This window comes from Aspergillus uvarum (assembly GCF_003184745.1).
Source record: "Aspergillus uvarum CBS 121591 unplaced genomic scaffold BO82scaffold_13, whole genome shotgun sequence".
Classification (NCBI taxonomy): domain Eukaryota; kingdom Fungi; phylum Ascomycota; class Eurotiomycetes; order Eurotiales; family Aspergillaceae; genus Aspergillus; species Aspergillus uvarum.
In genome coordinates, this window is record NW_020291310.1 from 532,858 (window position 1) to 551,401 (window position 18,544).

The 18,544-nt window shown below is 54.0% G+C and overlaps 6 protein-coding genes across 6 annotated transcripts; 3 read left to right on the plus strand and 3 right to left on the minus strand.

Annotated features, from left to right (window-relative positions):
• Positions 1 to 112: 112 nt before the first annotated feature.
• On the plus strand, positions 113 to 2,041 carry BO82DRAFT_278078 (DUF5102 domain-containing protein; the record flags this gene model as incomplete). The annotated part of the gene is made up of 4 exons (XM_025631212.1): positions 113 to 203; positions 290 to 931; positions 976 to 1,217; positions 1,271 to 2,041. The coding sequence occupies 4 exons, from the start codon at positions 113 to 115 to the stop codon at positions 2,039 to 2,041; spliced, it is 1,746 nt and encodes a 581-aa protein (XP_025494284.1).
• Positions 2,042 to 3,194: 1,153 nt separating this feature from the next.
• BO82DRAFT_278117 (MIZ zinc finger domain protein) lies at positions 3,195 to 4,454 on the minus strand (the record flags this gene model as incomplete). Its single annotated transcript, XM_025631214.1, has 1 exon — positions 3,195 to 4,454. One exon carries the CDS (start codon positions 4,452 to 4,454, stop codon positions 3,195 to 3,197), a length of 1,260 nt encoding a protein of 419 aa, XP_025494285.1.
• Positions 4,455 to 7,755: 3,301 nt separating this feature from the next.
• Positions 7,756 to 11,197, plus strand: BO82DRAFT_390525 (putative polarized growth protein (Boi2); the record flags this gene model as incomplete). The annotated part of the gene is made up of 3 exons (XM_025638521.1): positions 7,756 to 7,813; positions 7,885 to 8,028; positions 8,100 to 11,197. 3 exons carry the CDS (start codon positions 7,756 to 7,758, stop codon positions 10,934 to 10,936), a joined length of 3,039 nt encoding a protein of 1,012 aa, XP_025494286.1. The 3' UTR covers positions 10,937 to 11,197.
• Positions 11,198 to 11,411: 214 nt separating this feature from the next.
• BO82DRAFT_381946 (uncharacterized protein) lies at positions 11,412 to 13,595 on the plus strand. The gene is made up of 3 exons (XM_025637893.1): positions 11,412 to 12,212; positions 12,285 to 12,994; positions 13,061 to 13,595. The coding sequence occupies exons 1-3, from the start codon at positions 11,471 to 11,473 to the stop codon at positions 13,523 to 13,525; spliced, it is 1,917 nt and encodes a 638-aa protein (XP_025494287.1). The 5' UTR covers positions 11,412 to 11,470; the 3' UTR covers positions 13,526 to 13,595.
• A 244-nt stretch (positions 13,596 to 13,839) lies between these two features.
• On the minus strand, positions 13,840 to 14,533 carry BO82DRAFT_352470 (60S ribosomal protein uL14). The gene is made up of 4 exons (XM_025634694.1): positions 14,495 to 14,533; positions 14,109 to 14,355; positions 13,971 to 14,048; positions 13,840 to 13,907 (listed from the first exon to the last, which is right to left on the minus strand). Exons 1-4 carry the CDS (start codon positions 14,512 to 14,514, stop codon positions 13,875 to 13,877), a joined length of 378 nt encoding a protein of 125 aa, XP_025494288.1. The 5' UTR covers positions 14,515 to 14,533; the 3' UTR covers positions 13,840 to 13,874.
• A 1,189-nt stretch (positions 14,534 to 15,722) lies between these two features.
• On the minus strand, positions 15,723 to 18,426 carry rpdA (histone deacetylase RPD3). The gene is made up of 4 exons (XM_025633117.1): positions 17,956 to 18,426; positions 17,595 to 17,895; positions 16,997 to 17,538; positions 15,723 to 16,949 (listed from the first exon to the last, which is right to left on the minus strand). Exons 1-4 carry the CDS (start codon positions 18,148 to 18,150, stop codon positions 15,903 to 15,905), a joined length of 2,085 nt encoding a protein of 694 aa, XP_025494289.1. The 5' UTR covers positions 18,151 to 18,426; the 3' UTR covers positions 15,723 to 15,902.
• Positions 18,427 to 18,544: the final 118 nt, after the last annotated feature.

Sequence of the window (18,544 nt, forward strand, 5' to 3'; positions counted from 1 at the left end):
CCCCCCCCAAGTCCTCTTTGCCTCCTAATCTCTTACAACACGGACGACAGCATCTAGAAATACATGCTCTATCGTTGGAGTTGGAATCATACCTGAAAGCTCCCTTCCTCAAATGTCGGACCGGATTTCCCGTCCATCCAGTCCATACTTGGAGCCTCCAAGGAAGACCGTGGAGTTGGAAGACTCCGGTGCTCAGGACTCCGGTAAGCCTCTTTTGAAGCCCACCACCCTCGCAATTCGGACTGGCCCCTGGTCGCGGGAGCTCCTAACAATTCATATGACATGATAGCCGCCAACAGCGACGATGAGCATTTCTCTGATGCCAGCGAGGGTCCTCAACTCCCACCTTCTCGCCCCTCCTCCTCCGCCGGGCGCGCATCCCCTATCCCCTTAACACGGGTGGAACGAGTCGATGAGAATCCAGCACATGGCGAAATCCCCGGCACGGCGGCATATGACATTCGAACTCAAGACGCTGTTCCGGATCAAGTTGAGGTCGTCCCTGATGGATCCCGCAGTAGGAGCACTTCGACATCCGGGCAGCAGCAACGACCGATGACGCCCAGTTCTCCGATTCCCCGGACGGTGGTCGAAAAGGTGGATCTGGATCAACCGAGCCACGGGGATATACCTGGTACCCCGGCCTACGAACTAAGGAGAGCGGATGCGGTACCAGACGTTGTCGTGAAAGCATCAGAGTCGGATGCTGCGCCCATCCCCGAATCCGTTTCCATTCTTACTGATACACCCGTCCCCGAGACGCTGCTGTCTCAAGTCAACTCGCCTACAAACGACGAAGAACAATCGCCACAAGTATCATCAGATGACAACGAAGAATCACAACCACATGCTCATCGGGCAAAACCCAGTGACCCGCAGCCGGATCAAACGGAAACGGTCACCGCGGCGCCCCCAGGTAAGTCGGGTTTCTGTTAACCACCAGCATAAAATTTCAGGGACGATTGACCAATGCAGACTCGCCTGCAAGCCATCGAAGTCACACCCGCCGGAGATCAACAGTGACGGGCGAAGAGTTTGGGGAAGAAGAAACGCCTGGGGGTGGTGCAGACGACTTCGATGATTTCACCGAAGGGCAAGACGACATGGGAGACTTCGACGACGCGGACTTTGGGGACTTTGACGACGGCTTCCAGGAGCCAAGCGCAGCGGTCCCCGTGGATGTCGAAGTCTCGCAACCCCCCACGCCGCCCTCTGTTGTATGTGGAAAGATCTTTTCGTCCGGAGCCTCCTTGCTAACGACTCCCTCCAGCCAACCCTCCTCGATCTAACCACCTACCGAACAATTCCCGACCTCTACGCGGCGCTGGACGACCCTCTCGATCAACTCTTCCCCTCCACGACATCGCCATTACCATCTTCCAAACCCGAACCCATCCCCAACGCCACCGCCATCTTCAGCACCGAACGCTCCCTCTCCCTCTGGTCCCAACTCGTTGCTCCCCCACCTCTTCAGCCTCAGAACTGGGTAAAATCCCGCATACGCCGTCTCTTCCTCGTCTCACTCGGTGTCCCCGTCGACCTCGACGAGATCCTCCCCGCCTCGAAACAGAAGAAACTCGTCCTCCCCTCCCTCACCATCTCCGCCAACACCTCCTCAACCGCCACGCCTAATACCGCCTCCCGAAATCCCGGCACCGCCACCCCAACCCACGCAAGCTCCCACTCCCGCTCCCAGAGCCTCGCCGCCAACGCCAACCGCAACAGCATCCAAAGTACAGCCGGCAGCCCCGGCGGCACGCCCCGCAGCACCGCCGCCCGTCGGAGACGGGAAGCCTCCCCACCACCAGAGCTCGATCTCTCGGCCGTCCGCCGCCTCTGCGCCACCACAGACGCGGCGCTCGGCGGCCTGACGGACGGGGAACTCAAGGGCCACGTCCAGGAACTGGAATGGGTAACGCTGCGGGCGAGTTCGGTGCTGGAATACTGGCTGAAACGGCTGGACGGGCTAGTAAGCGAGAAAGAGGCGTTTGAAGGCGTGATTGAAAATCTCGTCAGTCATGCAAGGAGAGTGAGGAAGTAGTACGGAGTAGTAGACCACACCTAACATCTACCGACGAGACCATTTCTTTATCTTATAGCTTATAATAAGGATGGGGACTTAACAAGAGTGACCCGAAAAGTCAAAAGAGGGATGGATATCCGGGTGGATGCGGGAAAGATACAAACAAACGGTCGGTTCTAGGATGGGGGCGGTGGTATTTGGAGCTCCAGGAAACGGGGCACACAAAGTTTTAATTCTATTGGTAATGACATGATATATACCTGATGCATTCTTCGTGTTGGACTTCCTAACCACTTTTAAATATTCGTGTGTGCCGTGGCTTGGTTTTTTTTCGGCGGGTTGGATTCAGTGGAAGTAGAACTGGTCGTTATCATTCAGTGCAGTGCGCGGGTGGAAGAATACCTAATGCATAGTAGGTAGTACTGTACAAATCGAGAGACGAAAATCGGATCTCAGCCGTAATCCCTACTTGATATGATGAATAGCGTTCATTCCACCAGCTGTTCAAGTGGATGCCGACTTCATTTCGTCATACTGGGACACCCTTACGGGGATACATATTCCGCCTGGTCCAAGAAATATAATGATATGTTACTTTATGTATTCACACTGTACTCGGATACACATTCTAATCGCACCAAATGTACCAACTTAACTCATCATGTGGAGTATAGCTTTTTGGGGGGGAAGCAGAAAATTCGCATAACGTTCCTAAGTTCACCCCCTAGGTCACTAGTTGTGAATCCAGGTGTGAAACGGTGCATGGCCAGGGTGTGTTGCATGCTATCTATCAAAAAGGTACGAATTCCAAAACAGTTGAAACTGACTTTTTGCTAAAATTTGTGTCTGTACCTGCCCAAAGAGAAAGCGCTATATTCACGGAATCGGCATCCCAACTCCATTCCCATCGAGAAATACAAAACAGACATAGAGTAAAAAGTATTGGGGGTATCGTGAAGAAAGAGCTCTTTATGCTTGAACGCTGGGGGGTAAGGAGAGGGAGAAGTAAACGGGAAACAGAAAAAGAAAGGAAGAAGGAAAGAACGAAAAGCAGTATCTTTCCAGATCTGGGCACCACCTGGCGTAATCATAGATTAGCTTCAGATGGATGCCGTACTGAGTTCTTCCACCAAGTGAATCACCTCGGCAGCCCAAACGATGCGCCAGAATCTTAATCAAGGTCAATCACTTCCGGGCTCGCGCTTGCTGTCCGAATGGGCTGGAACTTTGTCTCAGGTGGGGCCATCTTTGGTCTTTTCGGGATAGGACTGTCCAGGCCGGTGGAGGAGCGTTTAAAGGCTGGAAGGTCTGCTTCAGTGACCACAGTCCAGGAGCCATCGAGGGTTACCCGGATGGCGCGGGCGTCGTCGAGTTGATTCGTGCGCACTAATTCGTTGTGCACGTCAACCATAAACTCATCGCGTACCAACATCTGTGGACGAGCGTCACGCTGACAGATCGGGCAGCGCCAGTCGTTGGGCAAGGCACGCGGCCCGGAGACGGCGGCCCGGGTTTGTATGAATGTCTCGTGGTCGAAACACTCGGAGTGAAGACAAAGCTGTCCACGGACGGGTTGCTTGAACACGCGAGCAGTAAAGGGGTCGACAAGATTGATAACAAGGTCGGTACTAACCACATGGAGGTCATCGTCTTCATTATCATTAGAGGAGGACTGCTCAAGACGCTGGTGAATTTGGCGTAAGGAGTCATCCGCATCGAGAGTCTGTGCAAGAGCCATGACAGGCTCGAGAGCGGCGATCTGAGCGATCTCCACGGCGGCGGCGTAAAGTTTGTCCTTCTGCTCGGCAGCATCGCGAATGAAGTGCAACGAGATTTTGTTCTCACCCACTCGCAAATGAGGAGTTATGTCTAGAGGTACATCCTTCTGATGATGGTATTTCCGACGTACAAAAAGTTCAGTGTCATTGACGAAGATATAGATCACGCTGGGCCAGGCGCACTCGGCCCGACTCCAAGTAGATTCGTCGATCGGGAGTTTTGTGTCGGGCGAAACAGATATACAACGCATCCGATAGAGCTGCTGACCGTCCATTAATACACGGACAGGATGGGAAACTTCGCCAGAACTCATTTGCGAGGGAGCTGGAAGGCGGTCCGCAGCCTCTTGTGATAGGGTGAAGGACCAGTGAAACTGGCATTCGAAGCGACCCAGTGGTGTCGGCGTGAGTGCGAACGAATCAAGATACTGGAACAGCTTTGTCTCTTGAGATTGGCCTGTAGAGTCCCTTCTGACTAGCTGGTGCACCGATTCTCGAAGATGGACCTGATGTAATGCATCACGCAGAGGATGTAAGGGCGGAGCGTTGGCTGGCATTATCGTTGCAGACGCAGGGAGGAGCAACGGTGACTTGGAAGGCTTAGTTGGTGTTGGTGTTGGAGGAAGCGCCCCCGGTCGCGAGGTCCGACGCATCGTGAGTATAGCTTGCTGAGCAGCTTCAGCCTGTAGAGGCGGGCGACGAGGACGACCTGGACCTTGAACCGGCGACTCCGTGGAAGCAGGAGCAAAGCTCGGAGAAGGAATAGTGACAGACATGTGAGCCGTGGTGGGTTTCAGGCTAGGTGTATTAGTATGCAAGACCGGGGCCGGCGCAGCGGGAACAGGGGAGGCCTGTGTGGATTGTGGGGAATGGTCGGCGAGAGGTGGGGTGGGCAGTAATAACACTCCCGGCGTGCGAGCCGAGTGAATGGGTCGACCTGCCTGCGGGGAAGCTGAGGCAATCACAGGTTGAGGGGCAAAGACGGACGCCGGTGTGTGGGGGGGAGGGTAGCCCATATTGACGTGATACAGCGTTAGGATTGCATCGGTCTCCTTGCGGGCGCGCGAAAGTGGAACAGATTTTCTCCTGGCCTCAGCCAGACGGACCTCTGTCAGGGCAGCGTCGTGCCGAAAAATCTCGGATAGACGTTCTTCCCGCTTGTTCGGGCCGGGGATACGGCGCGTCAAGGCCAAAAAAATGGTATGATGCAGCACATGAGAGCGCAACGCGAAGTTTTGAATCAGCTCCTCAATCAGAGGTGGTAGGCCTCGCTCAAGAATACGCGCCTCAAATGCATTCCAGCGGTGGCCAAGCATGGCCAAGGCAGTCATGGCCTGGGAAAGAGCAGCCGTCCACCACGGCAGGCGCACCATATCGGCAATTGGCTCAGGAAAACATGAGGCCCATAGAAGAAACTGCGGCGACAGACGTGCATTGTCGGCCAGCAGCTGCCCTAGTATCTTCAACCCAGCGAACTGGTCTTCGGAGAAACGCTGCAGCTGCGCCAGTTCGGCAAGAGCATAGGAACCTAGACTGTATAATTGATGAATCACTAGATAAATGAAATCCCGACATGATAGGGCATCGTGGAGCAGACGCAGACGGGCGTTTTCCAATGTCACGGATACGGAGGCATTTCGTACAGGGTTTGAGGCGAAATCATCCAGCTTCTTTAAGCTGGCGGGAAAGTACGAGGGATCCCCATTGAGTTGAGGTGGATAGCTCGAAGAAAGGTCCACGACATGTGTAGTACTGGCTTGTTCACTTGCCGCGGTCGATGCTGCGGTCGATGCGCGAGTGCTGGACCTAAAACGCCTTGGAGATTCACTGGGTGTCCCAGGTGTGATACGGGGCGTCATGGACAGGGCAATGGAGGGCGTAGGGCGCGACGAGGGAACAGGCGCTGCAACCACATTCCGAAGCGGACCCGGCCAAGGTTGAAGCTGGCGTGAGGACGTGGGATAATCAGCAGCGAAGGGAGGAATTGTCGTGGGAAGAGCAGGAGGAGGTGGTGGTGGGGTTGGAAGGAGTGGTTGCGATTGAGAAGGCGGCGGAGGGAGAGATCTGGCGGAAGGAGGAGGGATCGACAGGCCAAGGGGACGTGGACGTGGACGTGGCTGCGGATGTGGAAGTGGATTTGGATGTGGACGGGTGCGGAAAACATTTAAGGATGGTGAAGCAACAGGAACAGGAACAGCAACAGGCGGAGAGGCATTCATCCAGGTTGGTCGGGCGCCGCCTAGAAATATGTGGGCGGTGGAGTTGCTCGACTGTAACACGGGTTGATTTGCGGATGACATGTTGCATGTTTTGTTGGCAGTCCTGGATGTTGTTGTATGACTCTGATCACATAGTACGGAGGATACATCAATTTGGATTCCTTTTCTTTGTCTCCACTCGATATAGAGAAGCAGGACTGCAAGGTGAAAAAGGAAGGTTAAAAAGTAAACTCGAGAGAGAGAAAAGGAGGGGAAAGACTCAACCACCTTCGATCCCAAGCAAGCAAACAAAAGAAGGCCAAAGACCACATGTGAATTCTCCCTCTAGAAACTGTCTTAGAGTGAAGATGAAACCAAATTGAATAGGAATTAAAAAAAAATGATATTGAGTAATTCACAACTAGCCGAGATGAAATATGAAATGACAGACTGTGCCACACTAAGTAACTAACTAACTACTGCAGTAGTAAGTAGAATAGTGAATAATAGTTCGCTCAAGCTTGACCAGGCTACTCCATACTCCGTAGATAATAATGTGTGTATACAAGAAGAGTAAGGCAAAGATGATAAAGGCCGAACATTCCCCGACCAGGCTGGGTTTGGATACATCACAAATCACAATGGGCTGAATGCGATCCATCATTACCCGAATGCAGGGCTTTGTTTCGGGCAGTGTCTTGACCTGTCAATTGGAGGTGAGCCAGTTGTACGACTAGGAGGAGACTTAGTTGATGCTAAAAAGTAATGGTGGTGGTGGTGGTTATTAAGAGAATATGGATTGTTGAATGAATGAATGAATGCATGAATGCAGTTATTGAGGAAAGGAAAGGGAAGGGAAGGGGGAAGAAGCAAGCAAGTATATACTTCCAACGGTATTTACATACCTAAGTTTAGAGTAGAGATAACTTAACCTACTCGGAGGTATGAGCTTCTTCCTTCTTCCTTCTTCCTTCTTTCTCTCCACACCTTCGATCAACAACAGTTTAATTGATATTTATTTACCCCCATGCCTAATCAGTGAACATCATCCACTTGGGACTTATGATACTCGTAGTATCATCCCATCTAGATATACTCATCCTATACCCAGTACTAATTATAACCAGATTAATCTTAATTCTGCCCGACCAGCACAGAATTCGTTCCCCGCTCCGATTCGTGGTTCGTCCGTCTTGACGCTTGCCAATTCAAACTGTTCGCTTTCTGCTTCTCTTGCTTCTTCTGCTTGCTTCCTCCTCTTGGGCATTCTCTCTCTTCTTCTTTTCTTCTTCTTCTCTTCTTTGCGTTCCTCAGCTTCACTCTCTTACCCTTACCTACCTACTTACCTACTATTTACTTTATCTATCAATTTCCTTCCGGCAAACCCACCCCCTCTGTTTAGCTGCAATCCCCTGGGCAAGGACCAATTGATCGACATCATTTTGCCCACTACTGCCATCATCCTGCATCATCGACTCCTCTCTCTGTCTGACTGGTTCTTTCAGTCCAATTTAACTCTCCTTCCCTGTGTCAACCGACTAGTACCTACCGGACCTAAACCTATCTTCTGCTGTGTCTCTCTCCGTCTTTCCGTCACTATTTACTTCCTCTTCCCGCACTCGCAATCCCTCCGTTCATTCTAGACCATCTTTGATCTGGGCGGCGGCCCCATGCCCGGCACTTGAGTCTCACTTTCTCCTCCCCGCACCCTTCTGTCGGCCATTACGCCTCCCACTTTACCCCCCCCCCCCCCCCAATGGCACTCGCCGCTCCTCCCCGCGGTGTTATACCCGGGGATCTCCTGCTCGTTGTCCGTGAGTAATTCCATTCTTATTTATTTCAGTTTCTGTTACCTTGCTTTCGATGGCCTTGCTCACCTGCGCAGATGATTTCGATGCCCGCGGCCCCGACGAGCTGACCTTGCGACGCGGTGAGAAGATCGAATTGGTTGAGTTGGATGAGGGCTTTGGAGATGGCTGGTATCTAGGCAAGGACTTGACCACCGGTTCGACGGGTCTGTTCCCTGGAGGTAGGTTGTTTAAGAGTTCAATTCTGTCTACCTACCATTGAGCAATCGAACACTAACAGTCAATTATCCAGTATACACCACTGCCGCTCCAAAGATCTGCACTCGCCCTCCTGCCGAGAGCACGGCGCAAGCGACGACCGAACAATCAACAGACACCGATGGCACTCCTCCTGACGCCGAACCGCTCCTCAGAAGCGGCGAATCCACCCCTCAAGTCTCGCGCCATACCAGCATCTCCGACCTACGTGCCCCCGAGGTGCCGCGGTCGCCCCCGCAACAGCAGCAGCCACAGCAACGTTCCGCCTCCTCCCCCTTGCCGGCTGCCAAGATGTCCCTTGAAATCCGTCAGGCACTGGAGGGGCAACATCGCAATGGCCAAGATAGCCCTGTCATGAATGAGACACTTAGCGTAATCGATGAACACATTACTGATCTCAGTACGCCACGGCATAGTGTGGCCGACCGAGAGCCTTCCGTCTTGAACGACTCCGCCAGCGAGTATAGCAGTCATCTCGACCACCGCCGCTCCTACATCAATGGTCATGAAACCGATGAGGAGGAAGAGCGGCAGCCACAGGAGGCCCAGGTTCGACGCTGGTCTCCTGCCTACACGGCCCGGCAGCTGCGCCAACTAGGCATTGAGGACAAGCACTGTGACATCTTCGAGGAGCAAGAGATTAGTGGCGAAGTTTTACTCGATATGAACCAGGACTTTCTTTTTATGAAAGAGTTTGATTTTGGGGTCATGGGCCGTCGTTTGAAAACCTGGCACAAGATTCGCACCTTCCAAGACCAGGTCAAAGTTGGCCACAAGCAGCCATCGCCGGCAGTGTCACCAACTCAGCCGCGCAGCTCGCTGGCGGCGGTTCCTGGCTCCCCAGAGCGCACGCGCAGTCGAACTGGGCAGACGGCGCCTTTGCTACCGCGCATCCCGACTCTGCGCACGTCGAACACGCCCCATCCTCGACTGGTCAGCAACACCGTTCCCAGTACCAGCAGTGGATCGCCGATCCCGTCGCAAGGCTCTTCATTTATGGATCACTCGCGTCGCCCGTCTGCTGCGTCCGTGCGAGAAATCAATCATTCGCGTCGACACTCGTCTATCGATGCAACGACTGGTTACTCGGGAGTCGTCGATGGCTCACCAGGACCCACACAGCGCGGCTCCTTTGACCGCGCTTGGTCGTTATCGACGGGACCCCAGCAACGCCTTCCCACGCGGCCGGGCACATCGGCCGGGACGTCGACGGGCACTTCTCCAGCATTAGAGACGGGGTTCGTCCATACGGGTTTCCACCATCCAACCCAGTCGAATGGCTCAGACACGGCAGCTGCAACGCCCAATGACCTTGATCGCGGCTATTTTTCTGGCCCCGAGGGGGACACCCGCAAACAACGACGACTATTGCAGAAACGGCAATCCGCCGCCGGGAGTGCTGATGCGCGCATTTCACCGGTCCCCGGGGAGCCCCTTCGGGTTGCGAAGCGACATTCACGTATCAATAGCATGGACTCGATTCGAGAAAAGGCCACGCAGCCCATTGCTCCGCCTAACAAGTCTTACACAACTCCTGCGCCGAAGGGACGACTTCGGAGTCTCAGTACCCGTCTGGTAGATCGTCGAACACCACAATCGGCTCCCGTTTCCGCGATCGAGGACCGTTCTGGAGGATCCAGTCTGTTCGGTCCGCTGTTCGGTGGGAAGTCGGAGAGCGATGCACCCCGTTCGTCTCAGCAATCAACTAAGATTGGTGGCCCGAAATTCCGTCGCGCCGTAGGCCTCCGAGCTATGTCGGATGTGGTGAGCAAGAACGTCGATACAACCGCTGCGCCGCCGTCCCCGGTTCGGGATCGAGATCCTGCTCCGCCCCGGACTGGTTCCACGACCCCTTCGACCACGAAGAGTTCTGAACGGTTGAGTACGGACGGCTCCGGTAAGGCAACCGAGGGAGGTCTGTGGCCCCGCTCCCGCCCGTCCGTCAAGACTGGCCCCAAGTCAAAGAAAGATACCAGTGCCTACATGCGTGGGTTAGAGAAGAAGTCTCCGCAAGAGCAGATGGCAGGGTGTGACTACGTTGGCTGGATGAAAAAGAAGTCTCCGAACCTGATTACCACCTGGAAGCCACGGCTCTTCGTGCTGCGGGGTCGCCGGTTGTCGTATTATTATTCGGAACAAGATACAGAGGAACGAGGATTGATTGACATCACTGCGCATCGCGTGCTACGCGCCGATCACGACCCTATGGTCGCGCTGCATGCCACAATCACCGGTTCTACCGGGTCCCCAACCGCCCCAGCCCCTTCGGTTCAATTGGCCGACGGCACCTCATCGTCCGATCCCATTCCAAGCATCGAGGCACCACGAGCTAGCAAGTCCGGCAGCGAGGGCCCGTTCTTCTTCAAGCTGGTACCGCCCAAGTCGGGCTCGTCCCGTACAGTGCAGTTCACTAAGCCGGCAGTTCACTATTTCCAGGTCGACAATGTGCAGGAAGGTCGACGCTGGATGGCTGCGTTGATGAAGGCGACTATAGAGCGGGACATGGAATTGCCAGTGGAGACAACGAATAAGCAGCGTACCATCAGCCTGAAGGAGGCGCAGTTGATGAACCAGCGGCCTCCGGCATTGATGGTAGGAGCGGCAGCTGGAGCATCAGAGGGTGCGGCGCCCGAGGCGACGGAGAAAGAAGATGCGTCTTTGAAAGCATCTTCGGAGACCACCGACGCAGAGACAGCAGCTGAATCATTTGAAACACCCGAGGAACGAGGCTTGATGATCAAGGGGCTCGATTTGGACGGCGAGCCTGCCAGCAGCGACGGCAATGAGGATGGTCTCAAACTGTCGAAACCTTTAGAAGTTGACACTGGTCCTGCGTCTCTACTTCCTGATTCGATTCAAAGCTCGCAGTGATGCAGCATGGGATTTATATTCTTCCATTCTTTCATTTCCCCCCACACATTCTTTTTAATATCTTCTTGTAGTGATGACGGCGAGCTCGCTTGGCGTTGATGTGATATACCCATTGGAATTTCTTTCTAGGCGGACTTGGAATGGTCCGCGAAGACTTATGATGAGTCGATAGCTTGATTAGATAGTGGATTGAATGAGTTATTGTGTTGCTTCTCCTTTTTGAAGTTCTGCATTGTCTACGAAGCTTGGTTCAGATGCTGCCTTTATTAGAAGCATGTTTAATGCAACGGTAGTTGGACCTAGATTTCCACTACAGCCTAACAAATCCAACTTACAATCTATCACCGTTTACCACAGTACCAGACAGAAAAAGTCAACTGATAACGGCGATAGCGTGAGGATCGGCGGGCCGAGACGCGCAGGCCCATCGACTTCCCGCCGCATCGACCAACTTTCCAACAACCTCACGCCCTCAATAATAATGCCTGTCCCTGATGCTTCTGTCTTTTAACCACACTCCTTTACTCAAATTTAATGTTCCTCCAATCCCTTCTTCGCCGTCTTTTGGTGCTGCTCGTTCCGCTGGCCGTGACGAGCAGCCTGTATCTATATCTGTATCCCGTCGTCCACGGCTGCGCCTTTCCTCTGCCGCATCATCACTCGCACTCTTTCTCGGATGCCTTTCTGGCCACTGCGCGACAGCATATACCCATAGACGCTGAGCCCGCACCAGCAGCGCCATTCCGTCTTCTCGTCCTCGCAGATCCTCAGATAGAGGGCGACAGCTCGCTACCTAAGGCAGAGGATGAGCTGCCAGCGCGTCTGCGACACCACTGGGGGCAGATACGGGCTGCCCTGACCTCTCCAGCTCTTCCTCTCAACACGAGCTCGGCCATTGATACTGAGTCTACGTCGGATTCGACCTCCAGCCACGCTTCTAAGACAGACTTCAAACCCATTCCCAACCCCGACATCAACACCCGCGCACCCCCATCGACCCCGTTCAAGATCAACCTCCCCGCCACGCAACAAGCCATCACCACCGCCCTCCACTCCCTCCTCCACACCGATCTCCCCCGCACCCTCAAAGCAGTGCGCAAACGTCTCGACCTCTTGGGTAACGACTACTACCTCGCCCACATCTACCGCACCCTCCACTGGTGGACCCAGCCCACCCACGTCACGGTCCTCGGCGATCTCATCGGCAGCCAATGGGTCAGCGACGAGGAATTCCAGCGCCGAGGCCACCGATACTGGGAGCGAGTGTTCCAAGGTGGTGTGCGGGGGGACTCTTTCATTCCTTCAGTCTCAGCTCCCCCCACCGACAGCGATGACACCACCAAATCAGACCAAAACAACAACAAGATCCAGAATAACAACACCGACTTCGCCCTCAACCCAACCACCCACTCCTCCCCTTGGACGAACCGCATCCTCAACGTCGTCGGCAACCACGACATCGGATACGCAGGGGACGCCAGCGCCTCGCGCATCGCCCGGTTCGAAGAGACCTTCGGAACCGTCAACTGGGACGTGAAATTCTGGCTCAACACGGCCTCCTCTGTTTCTGCCTCTACCTCAGCCTCAGCCTCCCACCCAAATACAGCCCTCCACCCCAACCCCCCACAAATCCACATCATCAACCTCAACTCGCTCACCCTAGACACCCCCGCCTACAGCCCGGACATCCAGTCCGCCTCCTACGACTACCTCAACGCCCTCATCACCGACCGTCTCGCGCCGGTCACCGACCGCTCCACGTTTACGTTGCTGCTGACGCACCTCCCGCTGCACAAGCGGGCGGGCGTCTGCGTGGACGCGCCGCATTTTAAGTTCTTCGAGGAGGATGATAACGCCGAGGATGGTAAGGAGAAGCGGTGGTTCGCCGGGGGGTTACGCGAGCAGAATCATTTGAGTGAGTGGGTGAGTGGGAATGGGGTGTTGGAGGGGGTGTTTGGGATGAGTGGGGAGGTCGGGGAGGTGGAAGGCGGCGGGTGGGGAAGGAAGGGGTTGGTGTTGACGGGGCATGATCATGAGGGGTGCGATGTTTTGCATTTTGTGAGAAGGGATGGGGAGTTGGATGGGGAGTTGGATGGGGAGTTGGACTCGGACTCGAAAAATGAGGGTGAGGGTGAGGGTGAGGGTGAGGGTGAGGGTGCGGAGGAGAGTGAGGACAAGGGCAAACGCGAAACTGAGGATGCTACTGCAGCAGCTGCTGACTCCGAGCAAAGGGACTGGAAATGGGACGCCAAACGCTACTCCTCCGTGCAGGAGGCCACCACTACTCCTCCCTCCACGCCCTCCATCCGCGAGGTCACCATGCGCTCCATGATGGGTGCGTATGGCGGGTACGCGGGCTTGCTGTCCGTGTGGTTTGACACGGACAAGCAGGAGTGGGAGTATGAGATCCAGATGTGCGCGGCCGGGGTGCAGCATATCTGGTGGGCGGTGCATGTGACGGATCTGGTGACTGTCGGCGTCGTGGTGGTCGTAGCAGCACTACGCCTTCTGGCGGTCGTGCGACGGTCGAAGAAGTCCCAGGAACGGACAGATGGTGGGAAAAGTCGGCCGCAGAAGGTCAAGACATAAAACTGTATCTACAGCAGGTGGATACACACACACACATCTATATAAATCTTAGATATCAGGTATAGCAAGCATAGATCATGATATACCATTGAAGACATTCAACCCTCAAAGACGTATGCATTCACATGCCGCATTATACGTGGTCAATAATTACGGGTCTTTGGAAAATGAACTACATCACTACAACGCAAGTGCCTACAGCAAGAGAGAGTATAACTTTTTTATGAATTCATTTTCATTTTATTCGAGGTCAAATATTTGAATTGGCACCCCCACCCATGATTCCGAGCTTTGGTATCGTTCCCCAAATCCGCCTTGTCACACACCCGCATATAATTCAAGGCTTTTTTTACATGACAACACCGGAGTTGGAGGCGATACGCTGCGAAGGAGGTCAACTGTTAGCAATTGATCATTGTTTTGGGGGGGCGGAGAGTTAACGTACAGGCCAAAGCTCAGCGGCCTCCTTACCGACGGGACCGGTGATGGCAGAGCCCTTCATCTCACCCTTGGCGTTGACGATCTAGCAGACACAAAATTAGTCTATCGGCCGGATTTGGCGCGAGCCAGGAGGTAAACTTACAACACCAGCGTTGTCCTCGAAGTAGAGGTAGATACCATCAGCGCGGCGCCAAGGCTTGCTCTGGCGGACGACGACGGCGGGCATGACCTTCTTACGGAGCTCAGGCTTTCCCTTCTTGACGGTGGCCATGACCATGTCTCCGACACCGGCAGCGGGGAGACGGTTCAGGCGAGCACCGATACCCTTGACGGAGATGATGTAAAGGTTGCGGGCACCGGAGTTGTCGCAGCAGTTCATCACGGCGCCACTGTTTTTGCGACTGTTAGTGTTTTTGATCGATTTTGAAGTTGTTTGGATTCGGTAACGGGGGTCGTTCATGTGGTGTGTAGAACAATGCTGGATGGATCGATTTTCATCGGGAATGGGAGCATTCGATGCACACGTACCAAGGAAGACCCAGGGTCATCTTGAGCTTGTTGCCGGAGGGACGCCTGTGAGAAGGAGGGACATGGTCAGCTTTGGTTGTTGTCGATGTAGTCGTTGTAGTGGTTATATCGAATAACCCCCAGCTTGCATCTTCTGTTCCTCAACCCCTAGGAGAGAAATTGCATCCTCGAGATCCATTCCCTATAGCGTTGACCTGTCCGATGCCGGAAACCGTCGTAAAAAAAAAAAGGACATCGAAAAAATCATCGTTGTAGAGTCTCGTCGACAACCCTCATTCTATCTTTCGAGACAGGCAAGAGGGAAAGTCGAGCACCGAAACCCCCACCTGTCGTTGGAGAGTTCGAGTGAAAGGCGCTTTTCGATTCGTATCCCAGCTCTTTTGTTTCCGGTCTGACTGCTCGATCCTCTTTTCTTCCTTTGATCACCAACAAGGAATAAAAAGCCTTTCAAGCGCCAACATCCCAGTAGTCGATGGAGAACGGTGCGATGAAAAACTTGTCGGCCACCCCAAATCCCGTATCCCAGATCATTCAGAGTTCCACCTCTTGCGATGCAATTTCCTCCCTCCCCTTTCCCTTCTCCTCCTCCAATACCTCATTTCACCCCCCAGAAACAAAAACGGGGACGGTGGAACTCACGGTCTCTGAGACATCTTGGCTGCTGTGTATCTCTAAACACGGGGGTTGTCGGGAGAGATGGAGAATTGGGCGATGGACACAACGACAACAAGGTCGAACTCGAGCTTCGTTCTCTCAGCGGGCGGGCGTCGGGGGGTCGCACGGCGGGCGTGTGGGCGGTCGGGGCGGTCGGTCGAATCCTCGCTTAGTGGGCGCGCAAATTCAGTGGGCGAAATCTTGGCGGAGCGCGTCTGATTGGTCAAGGCTGAAATTGCCCTAGGGCTAGTCTGCTAGGCTGACTAGAGGTCATGTGACTCCGTTCATAAGATCACGTGGTAGTGCAACTATAGCTAGGGCAAGGATGTAGATAGAGACAGATCAGACTAAAAGCTCAGTTAGAAAACAAGTAAACAGGTAAATTATGATTGTCCCTCTACATGGCAAGGTGGTGACGGAGTGGTTGACTCCATCAATGCCAGTCTGTGACACTTATTTTCTGCATGTTCGCATGGGCTGTCGTTCGTCTCTACCACTTTTACAAGGGCAATATAGGCAACATAGGTGGCTCTCGTCGAGCAACCTGTATGTTACTTCCAATACACATGAACATCCTATATCATCATGCATTCGCCTAGTACATACATCTAAGAAAGAGTTGAAAAAAAAAACAGAAGCAAAAATCAGACCAGAGATATATGTCGGAATTAATTCCCATGCAGAAGATCGCAACCAGAAACACCATTACTGCCCGTCCCTTGCGCCAGCAACCCCCGAGATTACAGGAGCCCCCTTAGTCCTCACTCTTCGTGGGCTCGTCAGACTGCGTTGCCTTCGTGACCTCCTTAGCTCTGTCACTCGTCTCCGACTCGGCCTTAGGAACAGTCGAGTCGCCCTTTGGAGCCTCGGGGCTCTTATCCTTCGGTTCGCTGGCTTCGGCTGACGCAGCCGCTGACTTGGCGTTTTCGACCTCGGTGGTCTCGGGTTGCTGGGTCGTCTCTGTCGAGGGTGACTGGCTCTTGGCAGGCGCTGATGAGCCCTCAGGTGCGGTGGTCTCAGGGGCAGAGGTCTCTACGCTAGGCTTCTTCTCCTCGCCCTTGTTCTCTGCTTTGGCGGCGGCGGGTGCGCTCTCAGTCTGTTCCGGCCTAGGCGCCTCATCTTCCGCATCTTCCATTGTCGTATCTTCATCCTGGGGTTTGGGGGATGGTTGGCGAGAGATGGGCGCTGAGGGAGCAGCTTGATCCCCGAGTCTATCATGTGCCAGTTCCATAGCATCTGCACCCGATGCCGCCTCAGCTCTGGCGGGCATGTCAGCGGCCGCGGGCGAAGCCTGCGCCTCAGTCAATGGCTCTGGAGCTTCCGTCATCTTCGTATCGGCGGTCAGGTCCAAGTCATCGTCGGGGATTGAGGAAGCGTCGACAGGGGTGGCCATGCCGCTCTCCAGGCCCGAATCAGCAACGTCCAGATTCCGATAGTTAACCTGGTTTCTGCGCTTCATCGACTGGGGCTTGCGGTGCACACCATTGGCCGCATTTTCATCCTCATCTTCACTGTCACTAAGCTCGCCGGGCTTTTCGATGTACTGGTCAAAGCGTCGCTTCGTGTAGCGCTTGTCCTTGTTCTCATCTTCGTCCAAATCATCCAGAATCGCATCCGCTTCGTCGTCCATGCCGTCCACAAGAGACTCCCGCGGTACATCAGTCATTTGCACGGAAGGCGCAAAGGCGGTGCGCTTAAGATTCTCCACAACTTGCGTCCGGATTTTGTCGAGGTATTCTTTCGTGTTGGCATTGTCCATGTTAGAGGGCCGCACATCCAGTTCGTAGTCGGGAGCAAAGTACTGCACTTGTTAGTCAGGTTAATCAAGATTCGCTTTGTCGATCTTACCTCGTAGTAGTCGTTATAGGGAAGCTCCGCGGTCAAGTTGTCTCCCACAAGGATACCGGTCTCAAACGCCCAGGTTCGAGCAACGTTACGCATCGTGTAACCACCACCGCCAAGGATCAGAGTGGGCAGGTTGAAGCTTTTGATAAAGTTTACGCAGTTGGCGTGTCCGCGCATACTCAGGTTAAAGCACCCCAGACGATCACCTGAGAGACTGTCACCTCCGCACTGCAGGACCACGGCTTCGGGCCGGTACCATTCCATCACACTCTTGATAACAGGCTCGAAAATGCTCTTGTAAGAAGTATCGTCGATACCGTCACGAAGGGGGAAGTTGACAGCGTAGTGCTTGCCCTGGCCCACGCCGATATCGCGGAGCTCACCGGTTCCCGGGAAATATTCACCATACTTGTGGAACGAGACTGTCATGACGCGGTCGGTAGTATAAAACGCTTCCTCGACACCGTCTCCATGATGAACATCGATGTCAACATACAGCACTCGCTGCTTGAAACGCAGCAGCTCCAGGATGCCAAGAACAATATCTACCACCCAGTCAGTAAACGTCAAGATTAAGCCCAAGATTCTTTCTTTGGCTCACCATTCACGTAACAGAAGCCACTAGCTTCGCTCTTCTTGGCGTGGTGAAGACCACCAGCCCAGTTGACCGCGATATCGCATTTGTTCCTGTTCAACCGTGCCGCACCCTCCATACTACCTCCCGCGCTGATACCGCAGAATTCAAAGAGCCCGTCAAAGACAGGGCAGTCGTCACCGACGTTGTATTTGCTCTGTTCTTTGGCAAAGGAGTCCATATTATCCGGAGTCACCTTGGAAAGGAAATCGATGTATTCGTCGGTGTGGAACTGGGTCATCTCGTACTTGGAGGCCGGTTTCGCACGCTGTGGCGATCTTGCGGTTAGCATCTCCCCAACCACCAGACAATGAACAGCTAGACTCACGTAGATTTCCATCTTCTTGTAGAGACCATAGTTCATGACAAGACTGTGCGTCATCCTTATGCGATGAGGCTTCATGGGGTGACCCGACACATAGGCATAGTTTCCGACGTCTGAGTCGTAGAAGTAGGCGACCTTCTTACCGCGGTCCCCCGACCCGTTGGTGATAGGGTCCAAAGGAGGCAAGGAAGTCGACATGTTGGAGGTCAACGTGTAGGTACACGAGACGAATCCTCACGCAGTTTATGAGTTGGGGAGTTCTATGGATTGCGCGGTGTTTTCTCGGTCCGATCACAACGGAGCTGAATGAGATGAAAAAGGAAGGAAATGAAATCAGACCAAGGCAAGAAGCCAAGTCTGAGTGACAGAAGGTATCCCCTCGTCAATCAACCTAGCAGATTGATTGTGGTCGCGGGATTGGAACAAGAAAGAGGCATTCCCAATAAGGCGGGCGAACGATAACTTAAAGATGGGGAACGGGGACAAGAGAGGGAAGGGAAGGAGAGACGCAAAGGCGGGAACCCCGAGCTGCTCCACCGCCTTCGTCAGGCTTCTTGGAAGCTCGATCGATGGCTTCACGCTTGAGTTGCGC